General features: G+C 37.5%; 1 protein-coding gene across 1 annotated transcript in view; it reads right to left on the bottom strand.

Annotated features, from left to right (window-relative positions):
* The window catches only part of DARS1 (aspartyl-tRNA synthetase 1), an 85095-nt gene that overhangs the window by 64817 nt on the left and 1938 nt on the right, over positions 1-18340 (bottom strand). The window contains exons 2-3 of the mRNA XM_033231651.1: positions 18011-18068; positions 13218-13310 (exon numbers count right to left, since the gene is read on the bottom strand). Of these exons, the coding sequence (XP_033087542.1) occupies positions 13218-13310; positions 18011-18068 (151 nt within the window). The remainder of the gene's footprint in view (positions 1-13217; positions 13311-18010; positions 18069-18340) is intronic.

The following is an 18340-nucleotide window of genomic DNA, read 5'->3' as shown; positions in this document are numbered from 1 at the left end:
GTCATGTCTGTAAATGTATATATTTTTTTCCTGCAAGAACACACAAGAAAAAACAGTGGCTATTTTGCAGGGAAGAGACTGTTGTGAGATGGAGGAGACAGAATTGTGAGACCTCTACTTCCATATCTTTTTCTACTACTGGAATTTTTATTTTTACCATACCCATACATTACTTTTTATTTTAAGAAGCAAATACATAATTCCTCGGTTTAGTAAAAAGTTCTCACTTCAAAAGCTGGTACATGAACTTTAGAGGGCAGATTAATCAACTGCTAAATATTATTCATCTTTCTTCTTGGAACTTTCCAACACAAAAGACAGTTTATAGAAAAGTCAGTGTTCAAAACAGCTGAATAAACTATCTTTTGATATTTTATTTGTTTTTGTTTTGTTGAGACAAGAGTCTTGCTCTGTTGTCCAGGCTGGAAAGTAATGGCACGATCTCAGCTCACTGCAACCTCTGCCTCCTGGGTTCAAGGGATTCTCCTGCCTCAGTCTCCTGAGTAGTTGGGATTACAAGCATGCACCACCATGCCTAACTAATTTTTAATTTTTTAAATAGAGATGGAGTTTCGCCATGTTGGCGAGGCTGGTCTCGAACTCCTGACTTCAAGTGATCCACCTGCCTCAGCCTCCCAAAGTGTTGGGATTACAGGCCTGGTCTATCTTTTGATATTTTAAATTTAAATTCTTAACACTTAAAACTTTGTGCTGCATTTTGATTGCTGACTTTTAGCTTGCTAAGCCCCCTGGATTCATTATTTAGATAATGTACCTTAACTTCCTGATATCCAACATTAATATTTTCCTTCATCATTTGTATTAATCAATTAGGGATTAAAACAACAAAGATCTAAACATTCTAAAGTATTTTCCACTTATTATTTCCCCTGAAATGTTCCTGTATAGATTTAAGTTGAAGTTATTTTGGAAGTATAAGTTTTTAGCAAGAATAGTGTCGAAATAATTATCGTGCACTGGTGCCTTCCACGTGGTATGTGTAAAACTTGAAAGGAACGACAGACATTCCAATTACTCTTTCTTTTTTTTTGAGACGGAGTCTCGCTCTGCTGCCCAGGCTGGAGTGCAGTGGCCGGATCTCAGCTCACTGCAAGCTCCGCCTCCCGGGTTTACGCCATTCTCCTGCCTCAGCCTCCCGAGTAGCTGGGACTACAGGCGCCCGCCACCTCGCCCAGCTAGTTTTTTGTATTTTTTAGTAGAGACGGGGTTTCACTGTGTTAGCCAGGATGGTTTCGATCTCCTGACCTCGTGATCCGCCCGTCTCGGCCTCCCAAAGTGCTGGGATTACAGGCTTGAGCCACTGCGCCTGGCCTCAATTACTCTTTCAATATGCAGACTTAAGCTCATGTGTTTCACGCTTGAAAGACACTAATTTTAAGCATATCATTAGGATAAGAAATTTATCATTGCTCCTATTTAAAACACTTCACTTTAGGGATGTTATATATAAACCTACTATAAGAAATCCGATTTCTATTTTAAAAAATGTCTGAAACGCTGCCCTTAAGGAAAAAATATACAGGCCTTTTTTTCTTTTTTTTTTTTAATATGAAGAGACTCTTATTTTTGCATTTATAGGATTCTAACTGTCATACTCTTGACACTAGGATTTTGACACTTCCATTTCCTTATTCATGGTTTCTCAGGGCTTTGCTCTACTGGAAATTGCCACTATGAGTTGCTCCTTCAAGCCCAGCTTTAATGTTATTACTCCTGGGGTTAAAGCACACAAACGATCCCAAGTAAGTCATATTTATTGATACGATTTTTCGTACGTAAGATATAGGAAGAAGAGGGTACTAGCAATCAGGGTTTTTGCAAATTCAGAGCACAAGATTTTATTCTTAAAGACAATCTATGGCCAGGGGCCACACCCAGCACTTTGGAAGGCCAAGGTGGGTGGATCACCTGAGGTCAGGAGTTCAAGACCAGCATGGCCAACATGGTGAAACCCCGACACTACTAAAAATATAAAAATTAGCTGGACGTGGTGGCGCACACCTGTAGTCTGCTTGGGAGGCTAAGGCAAGAGAATCGCTTGAACCCAGCAGCTAGAGGTTGCAGTAAGCTGATATCACACCACTGCACTCCAGCCTGGGCAACAGCAAATCTCTGTTTCAAAAAATTCAAATAAAGATAATCTACATTGGCAGAAATAAAAAACACAATCACTACTGACAAGTGTCTCAGTACGTTTTCTGTTGCTTATAACAGAATATCTGAAATTGGGTAATTTATATGGAAACAAACTTATTTTTTTTAAAGTTCTGGAGGCTGGGAAGTCCAAAGTCGAAGGGACACAACTTGTAAGTGTCTTCTTGCTGGTGGGGACTCTGCAGAGTCCTAAGGTGGCAGAGGGCATCAAGGTGAGAAGCTGAGTATGCTAGTTTAGGTCTCCTTTTAAAGTCACTAATGCCACTCCTGTGATAATCCATTCATGGGGCGAGAGCCCTCATGACCTAATCACCTCTTAAAGGCCTCCCCTTTCAACAATGCCACACTGGGGATTAAGCTTTTTCTTTTCTTTTTTTTTTTTTTGAGACAGAGCCTCACTCTGTCGTCCAGGCTGGAGCGCAGTGGTGCAATCTCAGCTCACTGCAATCTTTGCCTCCCGGGTTCAAGTGATTCTCATGCCTCAGCTTCCCGGGTAGCTGGGATTACAGGCGTGCACCATGATGTCCAGCCATTTTTTGTATTTTTAGTAGAGATGGGGTTTCCCCATGTTGGCCAGGCTGGTCTTGAACTCCTGGGTTCAAGTGATCTGCCTGCCTCAGCCTCTAAAGGTGCTGGGATTACACATGTGAGCCACCGTGTCTGACTGGCATTAAGTTTCAGTAAGAGTTTTGCAGGGGAAAAATAATGAAACCATGGCAGCAAGGATGTGGAGAAAGTGGTACTGTGACATACCTGTGAGAATATATTTGAATACAACCTCTTTGGAGGATGATCTAGTATTAGAAATTTAAAAAATGCATATGCATGCCCTTTAGCCCAGCAATTTCATTTCTACATACCCATCTTGGAGAAATACTACCTCGTGTAGATCTGTAACTACTTATCATGGAAGGGTTTCCAAGAAACACTGTTAATTATTTTTAAAAGTTGAAAAATAATACGTATATATTATTATACGTATTATAATACGTATAATATGTATTATACGAAAAATATGAAAAATAATACGTATAAAGTATAACAAGGCATTATTAAACATACACCCAAAATAAAACAAACTGTGTGTGTGTGTATGTATGCGTGCATACACGCATTACAAAGATTTGGAAAGATACTGAACAAACTAAGAATGAATAATAAAAAAAAGAATGAATAGAAAAGGCTGGGGCAGAGGATAGGTAGTATAGTAGAAAAAAGGGAGTATCATTATTTCTGTATTCTTTTAAAGATTCATGTGAAAGTATTAATGTATTATTTGAGTAACTTACATAAGAATTATAACTTAAAAATAGGATTTTCCAGTTAAAAATCATGAAAATCAGATTATAGATGCAAAATTCCACAAAAAGTAAGTTAAACAAGCACTATACTAAAAAAAAATCACTTGCACCTTTGCCAAATAAAAATGGTTCAACATTATAAAATACATTATTGTAAATCACTACAATTACATAAAGTTGATTCTCGTTATTTATAGAAGTTATGTTCTACAGAGCTGCCACAAAACTGAATTAGGGCATACTGAATCATTGCTTCTGAGGGAAGTTTAGGGTTAGGTTTCTTCATGTTTATGGTCACAATATTTTTGCCAACTAATACATAACTTTTTTTTGTGTGTTTCTGTTTAAAGATACCTTAATATGTATTGTTGAGTCATTAACACAACTCATAGTCAAGGGCACTGTAATTCATGCCTAAACAAAGCATATCTAAACACAGGTATTTTCTCCTTAAGGGAACAGCACAGTCTTCTTGTGCTTGCAACTTTAGAAACATTTGAGAACCATACTTGTGGGCCATTTTAAAAGGCAAAAGCAAGCTGGGCACAGTGGTGCATGACTACAGTCCCAGCTACTTGGGAGGGTGAGATGGGAGGATTGTATGAGGCCAAGAGTTGGAGGCTGCAGTGCACTACAATCACACCTGTGAATAACCACTGTATTCTAGCCTGGGCAACACAGTGAGATCACGTCTCAAACAAACAAACAAACAAACAAACAAACAAAAAGAGCCCATTAAGCATCTTCGTGGACCACAATGGAATAACACTACAAATCGACAATGAGAAATTCTGGAAACTACATAAACACAGAACATTAAAATTAAACAATATGCTCTGGGATGACCAGTGGGTCAACGAAGAAATTGAGGAAATCAAAAAATGTCTTGAAACAAATCATAATGGAAACAACATGCCAAAACATATGGGATACAGTGAAAGCAATACTAAGAGGAAAATTATACCTATAAGTATCTACCTAAAAAAAAGAACCTCAAATAACCTAACAATGCATCTTAAAGAACTAGAAAAGTATAAACTGAACCCAAAATTAGGAGAAGAAATAATAAAGATCAGAGCAGAAATAAATGAATTTGAAATGAAGGAAACAATATAAAAGATCAATGAAACAAAAAGCTGGGTTTTTGAAAAGATAAACAAAACTGACAAGCTTTTACTCAGACTAAGGAAAAAAGAGAAAAGATCCAAATAGATAAAATTAGAGATGAAAAAGGAGACATTACAACTGATATCACAGAAATTCAAAAGATTATTAGTGGCTACTATGAGCAACTATATGCCAATTAAGTCGGAAAATCTAGAAGAAATGGACATTTCTAGATACATACAACCTACCAAGATTGAACCATGAAGAAATACAAAACCTGAGCAGACCAGTAAAAAATAACAAGATTAAAGCTGTAATAAAAAGTCTCCCAATAAAGAAAAGCCCAGGACCTGATGGTTTTACTGCTGAATTCTACTAAACATTTAAAGGACTCACACCAATCCTACTCAAACTGTTCCAAAAAACACAGGAAGAGAAAATACTTCTTAACTAATTTTAAGAGGCCAGTATTACCCTGGCACCAAAACCAAAAACACATCAGAAAAAGAAAACTACAGACCACTATCTCTGATAAATACTGATGCGAAAATCCTCAACAAAATACTAGCAAAACCAAATTCAACAATACATTAAAAAGATCATTCATCATGACCAATGGGATTTATCTCAGGGATGTAAGGACGTTCAACATATACAAATCAATCAGTGTAATACATCATATCAACAGGATGAAGGACAAAAACCATATGATCATTTCCAACTGATGCTAAAAAAGTAGTTGAAAAAGTTCAAATCCCTTCATGATAAAAACCCCCAAAAAACTGGGCATAGAAGGAACATACCTCAACATAATAAAAGCCATATAAGACAGGCACACAGCTAGTATTGTGCTGAATGGGGAAAAACTGAAATCCTTTTCTCTTAAATCTGGAACACGACAAGGATGTCCACTTTCACCACTGTTATTCAACATAGGACTAGAAATCTTAGAGCAATCAGATAAGAGAAAGAAACAAAGGGTATCCAAACTGGAAAGGAAGAAGTAAAATTATCCTTTTTTGTAGATGATATGATCTTATATTTGGAAAAACCTAAAGACTCCAGCAAAACCTATCAAAACTGATAAATTCAGTAATCAGTAAAGTTGAAGGATACAAAATCAACCTATAAATGTCAGTAGCATTTCTATATGCCAATAGTGAACAATGTCAGAAAGAAATTTTAAAAAGTCCATATACAATAACCACAAATAAAATTAAATACCTAGGAATTAACCAAAGAAGTGAAAGATCTCTAAAAACTATAGAACACTATTGAAAGAAATTGAAGAAGAAACACAAAAAATGGAAAGATATTCCATGTTCATGGGTTGAAAGAATCAATATTGTTAAAAATGTCCATACGACTAAAAGTAATCTACACATTCAGTGCAATCCCTATCAAAATGCCAAAGACATTCTCCACAGAAATAGAAAAATAAAATCCTAAAATTTACATGGAATCACAAAAGACCTAGAACAGCCAAAACTATGCTGAGCAAAAATAGTAAAACTGGAGGAATCACACTACTTACCTTCAAATTATACTACAGAGCTATAGTAACCAAAAACAACATGGTACTGGCAAAAAAACAGACACACAGACCAGTGGAACAGAACAGAGAGTTCAGAAGCAGATCCACACATCTAGAGTAAACTCATTTTTGACAAAGGTGTCAATAACACACATTGGGGAAAATACAGTCTTTTCAATAAACGGAAGAGAAAACTGGGAAAACTGGATATCCACATACAAAAGACTAAAACTTGATCCCATCTCTTACCTTATATAAAAATCAAATCACAATGAATTAAAGACTTAAATCTAAGACTTCAAACTATAAAACTACTACAACAAAACATTGGGGAAACTCTCTAGGACACTGGTCTGGGCAAAAATTTCTCAAGTAATACTCCACAAGCACAGGTAACCGAAGTAGAAATGGACAAATGGGATCACATCAAGTTAAAAAGCTTCTGCACAATAAAGGTAACAATCAACAAAGTGAAGAGACAACCCACAGAATGGGAGAAAGTATTTACAAACTACCCATCTGATGAGGAATTACTAACTAGCATACATAAGGTGCTCAAGCAATTCTATAGGAAAAAAAACTAATACAATTTTAAAATGGGCAAAAGATTTAGACATTTCTCAAAAGAAGACATACAAATGGCAAACAGGCATCTGAAAAAGTGCTCATCACCACTGATCTTCAGAGGAATGCAAATCAAAACTACAACGAGGTATCATCTCCCTCTAGTTAAAAAGGCTAACATCAAAAAGTCAAACAAATGCTGGTGAGGATGTGGAGGAAGGAGAACCCTGGTACACTGCTGGCAGGAATGTAAATTAGTACAATCACTATGTAGAACATTTTGGAGGTTCCTCAAAAAACTAAAAATAGAGTTACCACATGATCCAGCAATTGCACTGTTGGGTACATACCCAAAAGAAAGGAAATCAGTGTATTGAAGAGATATCTGCACTCTCATGTTTACTGCAGCACCGTTCACAACAGCCAAGATTTGGAAGCAACCTAAGTATCCATCAACAGATGAATGGATAAAGAAAATGTGGTACATACACAAAATGGAGTACTATTCAGCCATAAAAAAGAATGAGATCCTAACATCTGCAACAACATGGATGGAACTAGAGGTCATTTTAAGTGAAATAAGCCAGGCACAGAAAGACCAAAATCATATATTCTCTCTTACTTGTGGGATCTAAAAATCAAAACAATTGAACTCATGGAGATAGAGAACAGAAAGATAGCTACCAGAGGCTGGGAAGGGTAAAAGGGGTTGAAGGTGGGGGGTCCTGGGGATATTAATGGGTACCAAAAAAAAAAAAAAAGGATGAATAAGACCTAGTATTTGATAGCAGAACAGGGGGACCATGGCCAATAATAATTGTACATTTAAAAATAACTAAAAGAATGACTGACTGTTGTGGTGGCTCATAGTTGTAATCCAAGCAGTTTGGGAGGCCGAGGTGGATGGATTGCTTGAGCTCATGAGTTTCAGACCAGCCTGGCCAACACGGCAAAACCCCATCTTTACAAAAAAAAAAAAAAATTAGCCAGACGTGGTAACATGTGCCTGTAGTCCCAGCTACTCAGGAGGCTGTGGGAGGATGGCTTGAGCCTGGGAGTCGGAGGTGCAGTGAGTGGAGATCACACAGCTGCACTCCTGCCTGGACCATAGAGCCAGACCTTGTCCCAAAAAAATAAATAAATAAAATTTAAAAAATAAAAATAACTAAAAGAATATAACCGGATTGTATGTAACACAAAGAATAAATGCTTGAGGGGATGAATACCCAATTTTCTATGATGTGATTATTACACACTGCATGCCTGTTTCAAAATATTTCATGTATCTCATAAATATATACACCTACTATGTACCCACATAAATTTTTTAAAAGTCTTTTTTAAAAGGCATAAATGTGGCATTAAACAGACTGTGAAAGGGACGCTTGTTTACAGTATGAGAGCTGAAACAAGAAGGCAGAGCATTACTGTGTTTGACTTTAATTGGGAATGTGCGTACTGGATGATGCAAATATTCTGCCACTCTGCACACATACAGGTCTGGCATGACCGAGAATGACCACAAAAGTGCCACAAGTGTTCACACGGGGGTTATAAATACTTTTTAGCCAGTAGGTGAATTTGCGAATACACAATCCACGAATAATGAGGATCAACTACATTAAAATTTATTTTATTACACAGATAATTTCCAACAAACACAAAAGCAGAGTGAATAGTATAATGAACCTCTCTGCATATACACTAAATAACACAATTATATTTTGAAGGGAAGAAATTCTAGAAAAAGTTCTAATAAAATTCAACATCTCCTCCTGACAAACAGAAAACTTGGATGAGAAAATAACTACTTTTAATCTACTTTTAAAAACTTTGCCATTTATTTTCTGATGACATTTTATGTAAAACCCTAAAGTCAAAATAATTCATTTAGAACTTGAATTTCCACTCTTTCAAAAATTCTTCATTGTATGAATCCCTGAAGTACTAGAGAACCTACTGGTATTGCAAGGAGTAACAACAAGAAATGAGATACAAACATCTGAAAGAAAATGACATAATGATCATTATTTGTAATGCCTCTCTTCCCCTCAAAAAACTGAAATGCAAACAGACTTGGAGAAAATTATTTGTTCTTTTTTAATAAAAATGCAAACAGGACAAAAACAAACAATATACAAAAGAAGTTCAAAATAGTTAACATATCAGGAAAAGAAGTTTAATCTAACCAAAGAGTGAAACACAAATTAAAGCAACAATGGATAAACCTGAACTTTATACAAATGGGAAAAATATAAGTAAATTAATATAGCCATACTATGAAATACTATGAAACCATTAAAAAACAATGATGCAGCAGTACTACACGCACAGACATGAAAAGATGTCCAAAAGATAAAGACAAGTCCAGGTTTTAAAATAATACAGATTATTATAAAAATTTTAGTTCAAACACACCTATACACTCATACTGACCCTCAACTTCCCCATAAAAACAAATCTGAGGCCAGGCATGGTGACTGAAGCCTGTAATCCCAGCACTTTGGGAGGTAGGCAGATCACCTGAGGTCAGGAGTTTGAGACCACCCTGGCCAACATGGTGAGACCCTCATCTCTATTAAAACTACAAAAATCAGCTGGGCATGGTGGCGCCTGCCTGTAGTACTAGCTAATTGGGAGGCTGAGGCATGAGAATCTCTGGACACCAGGAGGCAGAGGTTGCAGAGATCACACCACTGCACTCCAGCCTGGGTGACAGAACAAGACCCTGACTCAAAAAACAAACAAACAAACAAAAAACCCCATCTCTACAAGAAATACAAAAATTAGCTGGATGTGGTGGCAGGTGCCTGTAATCCCAGCTACTTGGGAGGCTGAGGCACGAGAATCACTTCAACCCAGGAGGTGGAGGTTCCAATGAGCCGAGATCGCCTCACTGCACTCCAGCCTGAGTGACAGGGCGAGACTCCACCTCAAACAAACAAACCAAAAAAACCCCACAAATCTGCAAAGAAGGATTACAGTCAGTTTTCCACTTTATACCTGATTTAATTCTATAATGCTTGAGTATTTTACAAAAAATGGTTACTTTTATAATCTAGAACAAATTTTTCTATTTTGCAAATTAAAAATATTGTAAATGATCATGTAGAGCTACATAAAATACTGATATAGCATATGAACTCATTTTTGTAAAAGAAAAAGTATCAATTTTTGTTTAAAGCAATTTCTATCATTTCAAACTTTCGTAGTGTTTTTATTCCCTTGGGAGAACAAGTAAATTAGACTTTCTGCTTTATTCTTTAGTTTTTGTGCTGTTTGAGTTTTAAAATAGTGCATTAGTTTTCAGTTAAAAGGAAAAAGGTTATTTCCATTTAGCCCCTCCAAAATTCCCCAATACCCACAAATAATTTATTTTTTTGAGACAGAATAACAGTTAATACACAAAAAAGTGCTATGAAATTCCTAAATTAAAAACTCTTAAGAAAGTTTTAAACCTTTCAGTCTCTTCATAACATTGACACTCATAAACTCTCCCTATCCGCCCACCATTATTAACTCGTATCATCAATAAAGTCCTTACACCTTGCAATTTGTTTCAGGTTTTAAGGCAGGAGGCACTATCAATTAAGAGACTGAAATAATTTGTCACAAATGGAAAAAAAAAAAAACCCACTAGCAGATGGTACAGGAACATTCTCAAATCTGAAAATCTGCAATGTTTCGAAATCCAAAAACTTTTTGTGTGCCGACGTGACCCTCAACAAAAATGCTTATTGGAGCATTTTAAATTTCAGATTTGGGATGCTCGGCCAGCAATGCAGATATTCCAATAAAAAAAAATCCAAAATCCAAAACACTTCCAGTCCGAAGTATGCTGGATAAGGGATACTCAACCTGTGTATTTTTTCACTTATGTGATGCTTCCTGTTTACGTGCTGATCTCAATTAGAGTGAGCTACTGGACAGCAAGAATAAGACCCAAAAGACAATGCTCTATTATTTGTGTATAAAACACCTATTTTATTCATCTATTATTCGGTAGGTTTCTTATTATGTGTTGTGTACCAAACAAAGCAAGAAAATAAGCAGTAGCACCTTCTAAGAGCTGACAACAGGAAATAAGACACATAAAAAACTACAATGGAAGGCAAGTAACTGTCATGCTCATTAACATGACTCAATTATTGAAGGCTTACACTGCACCAAACATAGAGCTAAATACTTTATAAAATATTACTGCATAACATCTTATAAGCCAGGTATTAATATATACTTGTTTTAAGAGAAGACACTGAGGATTGGAAAGGTTATACAATTTGCCTGAACAGATTGTAAGCACAAATCCAGGATTCAAACACAGATCTGTCTCACTGAAAAGGTCTTATTCATAACCACTGGGAAGTATCACTCACTCACGTGTTTTAAGTGCTGAGAAGAAAGAGACATGGCGGTCATAAAATAAAGGGATGGGTATGAAGGGAAACAGTCTTGGTTCAGGCTTACTTGTAGCATGTATTCTATCTTTTAATTTGCTAAATTACTATGTTTAGGAAACAAAGTGCCCAATTTGGACAGAACAAAGGCTCCCAGTATAATGGGAGAGAGATGAGTAAATGAAGGATTATAATACAATGTGACTACTGGCAGAATAAATGGCCCAACCTTTCAGGAAGGCAAATCAACATTATTTGAAAATTTAAAACTCTACCAGTACTCTTCTCAAAGTCCATCAGTATTGATCAGGGGAGGACATTGAAAGAATAGACAAACTCTTTTTTTTTTTTTGAGAGGGAGTCTCGCTCTGCCGCCCAGTCTGAAGTGCTGTGGCCGGATCTCAGCTCACTGCAAGCTCCGCCTCCCGGGTTCACGCCATTCTCCTGCCTCAGCCTCCGGAGTAGCTGGGACTACAGGCGCCCGCCACCTCGCCCGGCTAATTTTTTTGTGTTTTTTACTAGAGACGGGGTTTCACCGTGTTAGCCAGGATGGTCTCGATCTCCTGACCTCGTGATCCGCCCGTCTCGGCCTCCCAAAGTGTTGGGATTACAGGCTTGAGCCACCGCGCCCGGCCTAGACAAACTCTTAACAGTGGTAGCCCTAAGAGTGAAATATATGTATAAAGTGCTGGAATTTAAAAAATAATTCTACAATAAAAAAATTATAAAACACAATTAAGAAATGCTCTATCGGCTGGGCGCGGTGACTCATGCCTGTAATCCCAGCACTTTGGGAGGCCAAGGTGGGAGGATCTCCTGAGGCTGGGAGTTCAAGATCAGCCTGGCCAGCATGGTGAAACCCTGTCTCTACTAAAAATACAAAAATTTGCCAGCATGGTGGCGCATGCCTGTAATCCCAGCTACTTGGGAGGCTGAGACAGGAGAATCACTCAAATCCTGGAGGCGGAGGTTGCAGTGAGCCGAGATCATACCACAGCACTCTAGCCTGGGTGACAGAGCAAGACTCCGTCTCAAAAAAAAAAAAGAAAAAAGAAAAAAGAAATGCTATATATCATGAGACATATTAAATACTATAGGGGCAAAGTAGAATTTTTAAAAAGATGGGCATGTTTTAAATCTACAATAAAAAATATTATAAAACACAATTAAAAATGCTGTATCATGGGACATATTAAATACTATAGAAGCAAACAACTCTGCTAAAGAGATGGAGGTGTCTTGGAAAGCTTCTAGCTTCTGTTTATATTCCACCAATTACTATGAGACTTCGGGTAAGTAGCTTCATTCTGAACCTGTTTCCTCATTTATAAAGTGGAACAGGAATGTTTGTTCTGCCTACTTCACAAACTTGTAGGTAAGATCAAATGTGAAAAAGTATGAAAAGTATAAAGTTATAAACTAATGTGTCAGTTGATATTTCTAGACAATTTTGAACACTATAGTAGGCCAATTTTCTATAAGAAACAGAGGTCTGTCTAAATGATCCTAATGTTTCTTCTCTGTTGTTGAGGCTAAATTTTTAGCACTGTCTGAAAGAACTTTCCATGATGAGAATATTCTGTATTTGTGCTGTCTGTCCAAAATGGGAGCCGTTAGCCACATGTGGTCATTAAGCTCTTGAAATACAGCTAGTGTGATGGAATTATTGAATTTAAATGTAAATAGCTGCATGTGATCAGTGGTTACTGTATTGAATTGCCCAGTCTTATCGTTCATTCACTTCTAATTCTCATCTAATTACAAATATAAAAATATTAACAAATGGGAAGTTTCTCAAAAACACTCTTCACTTAAATAATTAAAACTTTACTTTTTTTTCAATTTTTTTTAGCTACTCCTTCTCCAGCTGAAAATAATTAAACTTTAGAGCGATGCTAGAAAAGTAGCTTCAAGTCTTAGATTTCACTAGTCTTTAGGGTCAAATTATTTGTAAGGATGTCTTACAGGAATCTAAAATTGATTAACCATGGGTTAATACTTTACAGGGACTTTTAAGAAAAAAAACAGTTACATGTTTTTGTCTTGTTTTGAAAGATTTACTTTGGTCTGTGAGGAATATGTGAGACAAAAAATTCAGAGTCTTTACCGAAAGAGCTTTAATAATTAAATCAATCCTACCTTTAGCTCTGCTTGTATGAACTCTTGCGCGGACCCAAACAACTTCATCAGCTTTTTGTATTGTCAAGTCTCTAACCCGAACCAAAACTCGATCTGCAATAACAGTAAACAATTTTTATATAGTAAAATAATTTTTAAATTCAGAATTTACAGAGATCATAATTATTTCTGACAGCTAACATAAGTACTTGGAACCATCTTGAATAATTCTCAATCTTTGACAACGCTGTCTTCTCTATCAAGTTCCATATGCAATTTGCCTCAAGTTTTGTGAACCGTGCTTTCTAAACTTATTGCTAAAATCTGTCTAATTCTCTACCATCTTCACTGCCGCCATATTAAACCAAGCTATTATCTCCTACATAAACTATAGCAATAGCTTCCTAACTGCAATCCCTGTGTCCCCTTCTAATTCAGTCTCCTTCGAAGTCAGTTTCAAAATGCAAATCTGAACACTTCAATGACTTATAAGGCCAAACACATCCTATCCTGCCTAGGACATGGAACTTTTGCCTGCCTGCCACAGTACGTAAGTCAGCTAGTCTCTGCCAAGTCTGGACAGTTTCAGTATCCTATTCCCCAGGACACAGTGACTCTAACTGAGCTAATCAAAGTCTTTCTCTGGGACTAAATATACAGATGCTGGGAATGAAGCTCTCTTTCCTGGGATTGCTGTGCTGAGATGGTACAGGCCCAGGGCTGCAGCTTTCACCTTTCCTGCTATGTATGCAGGATTTGAGAAGGAGACCAATATCCTAAAGGAAACAGAGTCAAAAGGTGGAGACAGAAAGGCCTGCAGATGCTTCCTGAGCCCCAAGATCAAATCATGCTTGATGTCATCTCATACATTTTCCTATCGAGCCTTTTGGCTGTAAGTGAGCCCCAACTACTATGCTCCTAATACTAAACAAAATACTACATTCATCTAGAGTTCCTAAACAGGAAAAAAGCTACAAAACAACTATTATGTAAAGATGTGTATACAATGCAACATTCAACAATCATTTTTGCTACTCTTCTAAATGCAATCATTTGATTAGAGAAAAACATTTAAGTATTAGTTAAATTAAACATAGCAATAGACATGACATTACAATATCAAGAATACCTTTTGAGACACAAAATGAAGTCATATTATAAATACTGTGTGTCTTACCGAATTTGTCTAAATGTCTATATAATTTGCCTATTGAAGAAAAGATGCAGCTGCAGAGAGAATCTGATTTACAGGAGAATAAATAACATGGTTCTCATAGCCAAAAGCAAAGAGAATGAAAGAGGAATTTTAAAGCCACTGGTATCATAAGAGGATTTCTGCAAAACACTGCCAATAGACTTTATGAGTTAAGCTAACTTTCAAGTCTGCTGTGTAAACTCAGGCAAAAGAAAGTGTGAAAGAGAAAAGACAGACACATCAGCAGAAGATTTTAAAAGGCAGATTTGAAAATCCCAAGACTGAAAAAGCAATGGCTAAGCAATCACAACTCAAAATCAAACAAAACAGAAAAGCATAAATCTAAGAGATATGTGATAATTAGGAAAACTGTAATAGCACTTTGGAAAAGAAAAAGGGTAATGGCTGTTCTTTCTTGTGGCATGGCAATTAATTAGCATAGGGGTTCTCAACCTTTAATACATCGAACATGCCTGAAACCCATGCCATACTCACACCAGTGATTGGCTAACAGGCAACAAGCAATGGTAGCAGGATTTCAGTTCGAAAACCGCACTTTCAAGAGCCATGGGCATCAGAGTGATTAATGTGGAGAAATGGAAGCAGATGAGAAAAGAAACCACCTTGAGCAAAGTACTGGGATTTTTGCAGAGGTAAAACCAAAGGTAGAATTTTATTGTTATATTACTATAACCATATTACATACATAGGTTATCTTTCTCTCTGGTTGGGGGAAATCGGTAAGTGGAAGAACACAACAGTGTGGATTTGCAAGCAAAAGAGGAACAGCAATTATGTTAATGGCTGCTTTGGGCCTATGTTAAAGACTGACATTCCAGTGAGGTTCTTTGTGTTATAGCTCAAGGAGGTACAGTTGAGAAAGACACCTAACCTGAAAACAAAGTCTCAAGTGTCTCCTCCTGCTTGCCCTGGCAGAGGAGTGTCATCCCCTACACTGTACTGCTCGTAGTCTCTTTTATGTAGTTTGAGCATTCCTAACCCAAAAACCTGAAATGCTCCTAAATCCAAAACTTTTTGAGTGCTGACATGATGTTCAAAGGAGATGCTCATTGGAGGATTTTGGATTTTCAGATTAGGGATGCTCAAGTGGTAAATATAATGCAAATATTCCAAAATTAAAAAAAAAAAAAAGTCCAAAACACTTTTGTGGTCTCAAGCATTTTGGCTAAGGGATACTCAATCTGTACTCAATTGTTTTATTTCATCTTTATGTTTTGGAAATGATTTTAAGCAATTTTTGTTTTTTTTTGTTTTTTGTTTTTTGAGACAGGGTCTCACTCTGTTGCCCAGGCTGAAGTCCAGTGGTGTGATCGTGGCTCACCCAGCCTTGACCTCACAGGCTCAAGTGATCCTCCCATCAGCCTCCTGAGCAGCTGGAATAAAAGGTGTGTGCCACCATGCCTAGCTAATTTTTTAATTTTCTGTAGAGATGGGGTCTCACTATGTTTCCCAGTCTAGTTTCAAATTCCTGAGCTCAAGTGATCCTCCCAACTCAGTCTCTGAATTTTGGTCGTTTATTGTATTCTTTCCCAACAAGGTTGGGAAGGAAAAGTGATTTTGTGATCATGTGGTAAATCAAATATAACAATAAAATTAACCTAGAGGTGTTTTATTTCCAAAGCATAATATTCATAGGCAGCCCTCTAAATTGGAAGCAGTGCTTCCAGTGGGCAAGAATGTAAAGATCTACAATTACTGCATCAAAGAGTGAGAGACGTAATTTGAAGTGTCTACCAAAAGAAAAAAGATAGTCAAATACTTGAGTAAGATAAATCTGTTGAAATTACATATATAAAACAGAAGTAAAAGAAAGGCAACATTTATAAATAAAAAATCTACAGGTCTGAGAGAAACAAGAATCAGGTCAATTTCAAAGAAATATAAGGCCAGGTGCGGTGGCTCACACATGTAATCCTAGCACTTTGGGAGGTTGAGATGGGTGGATTGCCTGAGCTCAGGAGTTCGAGATCAGTCTGGGCAACAGTGAAACCTCATTTCTACTAAAATACAAAAAATAAGCCAGGCGTGGTGGCATGCGCCTGTAGTCTCAGCTTCTCAGGAGGCTGTGGCAGAAGAATTGCAGGAACTTGGGAGGCGGAGGTTGAAGTGAGCCGAGATCATGCCACTGCACTCCATCCTGGGAGACAGGGCCAGCCTCTGTCTCCAAAACAAAATAAAACAAAAAAAGAAATATAAAGATGCCAACATACACTAACAAAAAAGGGCGGTTATGAGAAAAGATAGAGTGGGGTCTAAGAATAATTAATTTCATTCCCAGACACTAAAGCTAAGAGTAAACAAAATGGAGTAGGGGTGGAGGCTTTAAAACTCCAATCGTAGTACTGCCATAGGAGCCAGAGAAGATGTAAGATGGAAGGACCCATGGACTCTAGGGTCAGATGGCCTTTGGTTCTAATCCCAGGTCCGGCAGATTATGTTTAAGTCAAGTTTCTTATCTTTCAACTTTGGTTCCTTAGTTTTCAAGGATGCTGTAGAGAATAAGTGAAAATACAAATGTTTGGGAAGAGTCAAGCAAAATAGGAATAAATAATAGCTGAAAACAGAGAAGTAAAGTTGTGGGGGTTGGGGGAAGTAATATTAAAGCATGCAAAAAGGCTACATGTGATGAAGGCAGTTATTATTGGCCACTCTCCTATCTCCTAGACAACGGCTGAATCTTACCTAACCATTTAGGAATATTTAAAAAATGTAATCGGCCGGGCGCGGTGGCTCAAGCCTGTAATCCCAGCACTTTGGGAGGCCGAGACGGGCGGATCACGAGGTCAGGAGATCGAGACCATCCTGGCTAACACGGTGAAACCCCGTCTCTACTAAAAAATACAAAAAAATTAGCCGGGCGAGGTGGCGGGCGCCTGTAGTCCCAGCTACTCGGGAGGCTGAGGCAGGAGAATGGCGTGAACCCGGGAGGCGGAGCTTGCAGTGAGCTGAGATCCGGCCACTGCACTCCAGCTGGGCGGCAGAGCCAGACTCCGTCTCAAAAAAAAAAAAAAAAAAAAAAATAAAAAATGTAATCTACCATTTAAAACATACCATTTAACCTACAATACTTAATAACATTTTTTTTTTTTTTTTTTGAGACGGAGTCTCGCTCTGTGCCCGGGCTGGAGTGCAGTGGCCGGATCTCAGCTCACTGCAAGCTCCGCCTCCCGGGTTTACGCCATTCTCCTGCCTCAGCCTCCGCAGTAGCTGGGACTACAGGAGCCCGCCACCTCGCCTGGCTAGATTTTTGTATTTTTTTTAGTAGAGACGGGGGTTTCACCGTGTTAGCCAGGATGGTCTCGATCTCCTGACCTCGTGATCCGCCCGTCTCGGCCTCCCAAAGTGCTGGGATTACAGGCTTGAGCCACCGCGCCCGGCCTCTACAATACTTATAACAGTTTTTTTTCCTTTTCTAGAGTTGGAACCCTAAACTGACAACGTTTACACAGGGTTATGACATCTACTTGGATTATTAATGTCATTTAAGCTTTTCAGAATTTTACCTTCAGATTTATGCCAACCTTACTTAAAACTACATGAAGAGCTTTCCCGGAATTAGACAGCAAAAAGCTTTATTTATTGTCACATAGCTACTAACCTGGTTTTTCTTGTGATTGTATCATTGAAGATATTCCATATCTCTCTTTAGCATAATCCTACAAAAAATTTTTGCATCATGACTTTTTATGTAAACACTAAGAGCACAGTAAACACACAAATACAAATAATAGAATATAACAATGAATTTAACTTTCAGGATCATTTTATTAATTCAGAAAGTCAGTAGTTTTATAATGTGGAAATCTGTCTTTTATTTACATATGTACTCTATAGAAAACAGAAAAGTACTTAGTTTCTGGTTAGTTTGTTTTGAAGATCACCACTCCTAGATGAATTTATCATACTTAATAACATTCTAAGATAAAAT

This window comes from Trachypithecus francoisi, unplaced genomic scaffold (genome assembly GCF_009764315.1).
Source record: "Trachypithecus francoisi isolate TF-2019V2 unplaced genomic scaffold, Tfra_2.0 Lachesis_group13, whole genome shotgun sequence".
Classification (NCBI taxonomy): Eukaryota; Metazoa; Chordata; class Mammalia; order Primates; family Cercopithecidae; genus Trachypithecus; species Trachypithecus francoisi.
This window is presented reverse-complemented; position numbering and strand designations above follow the sequence as displayed.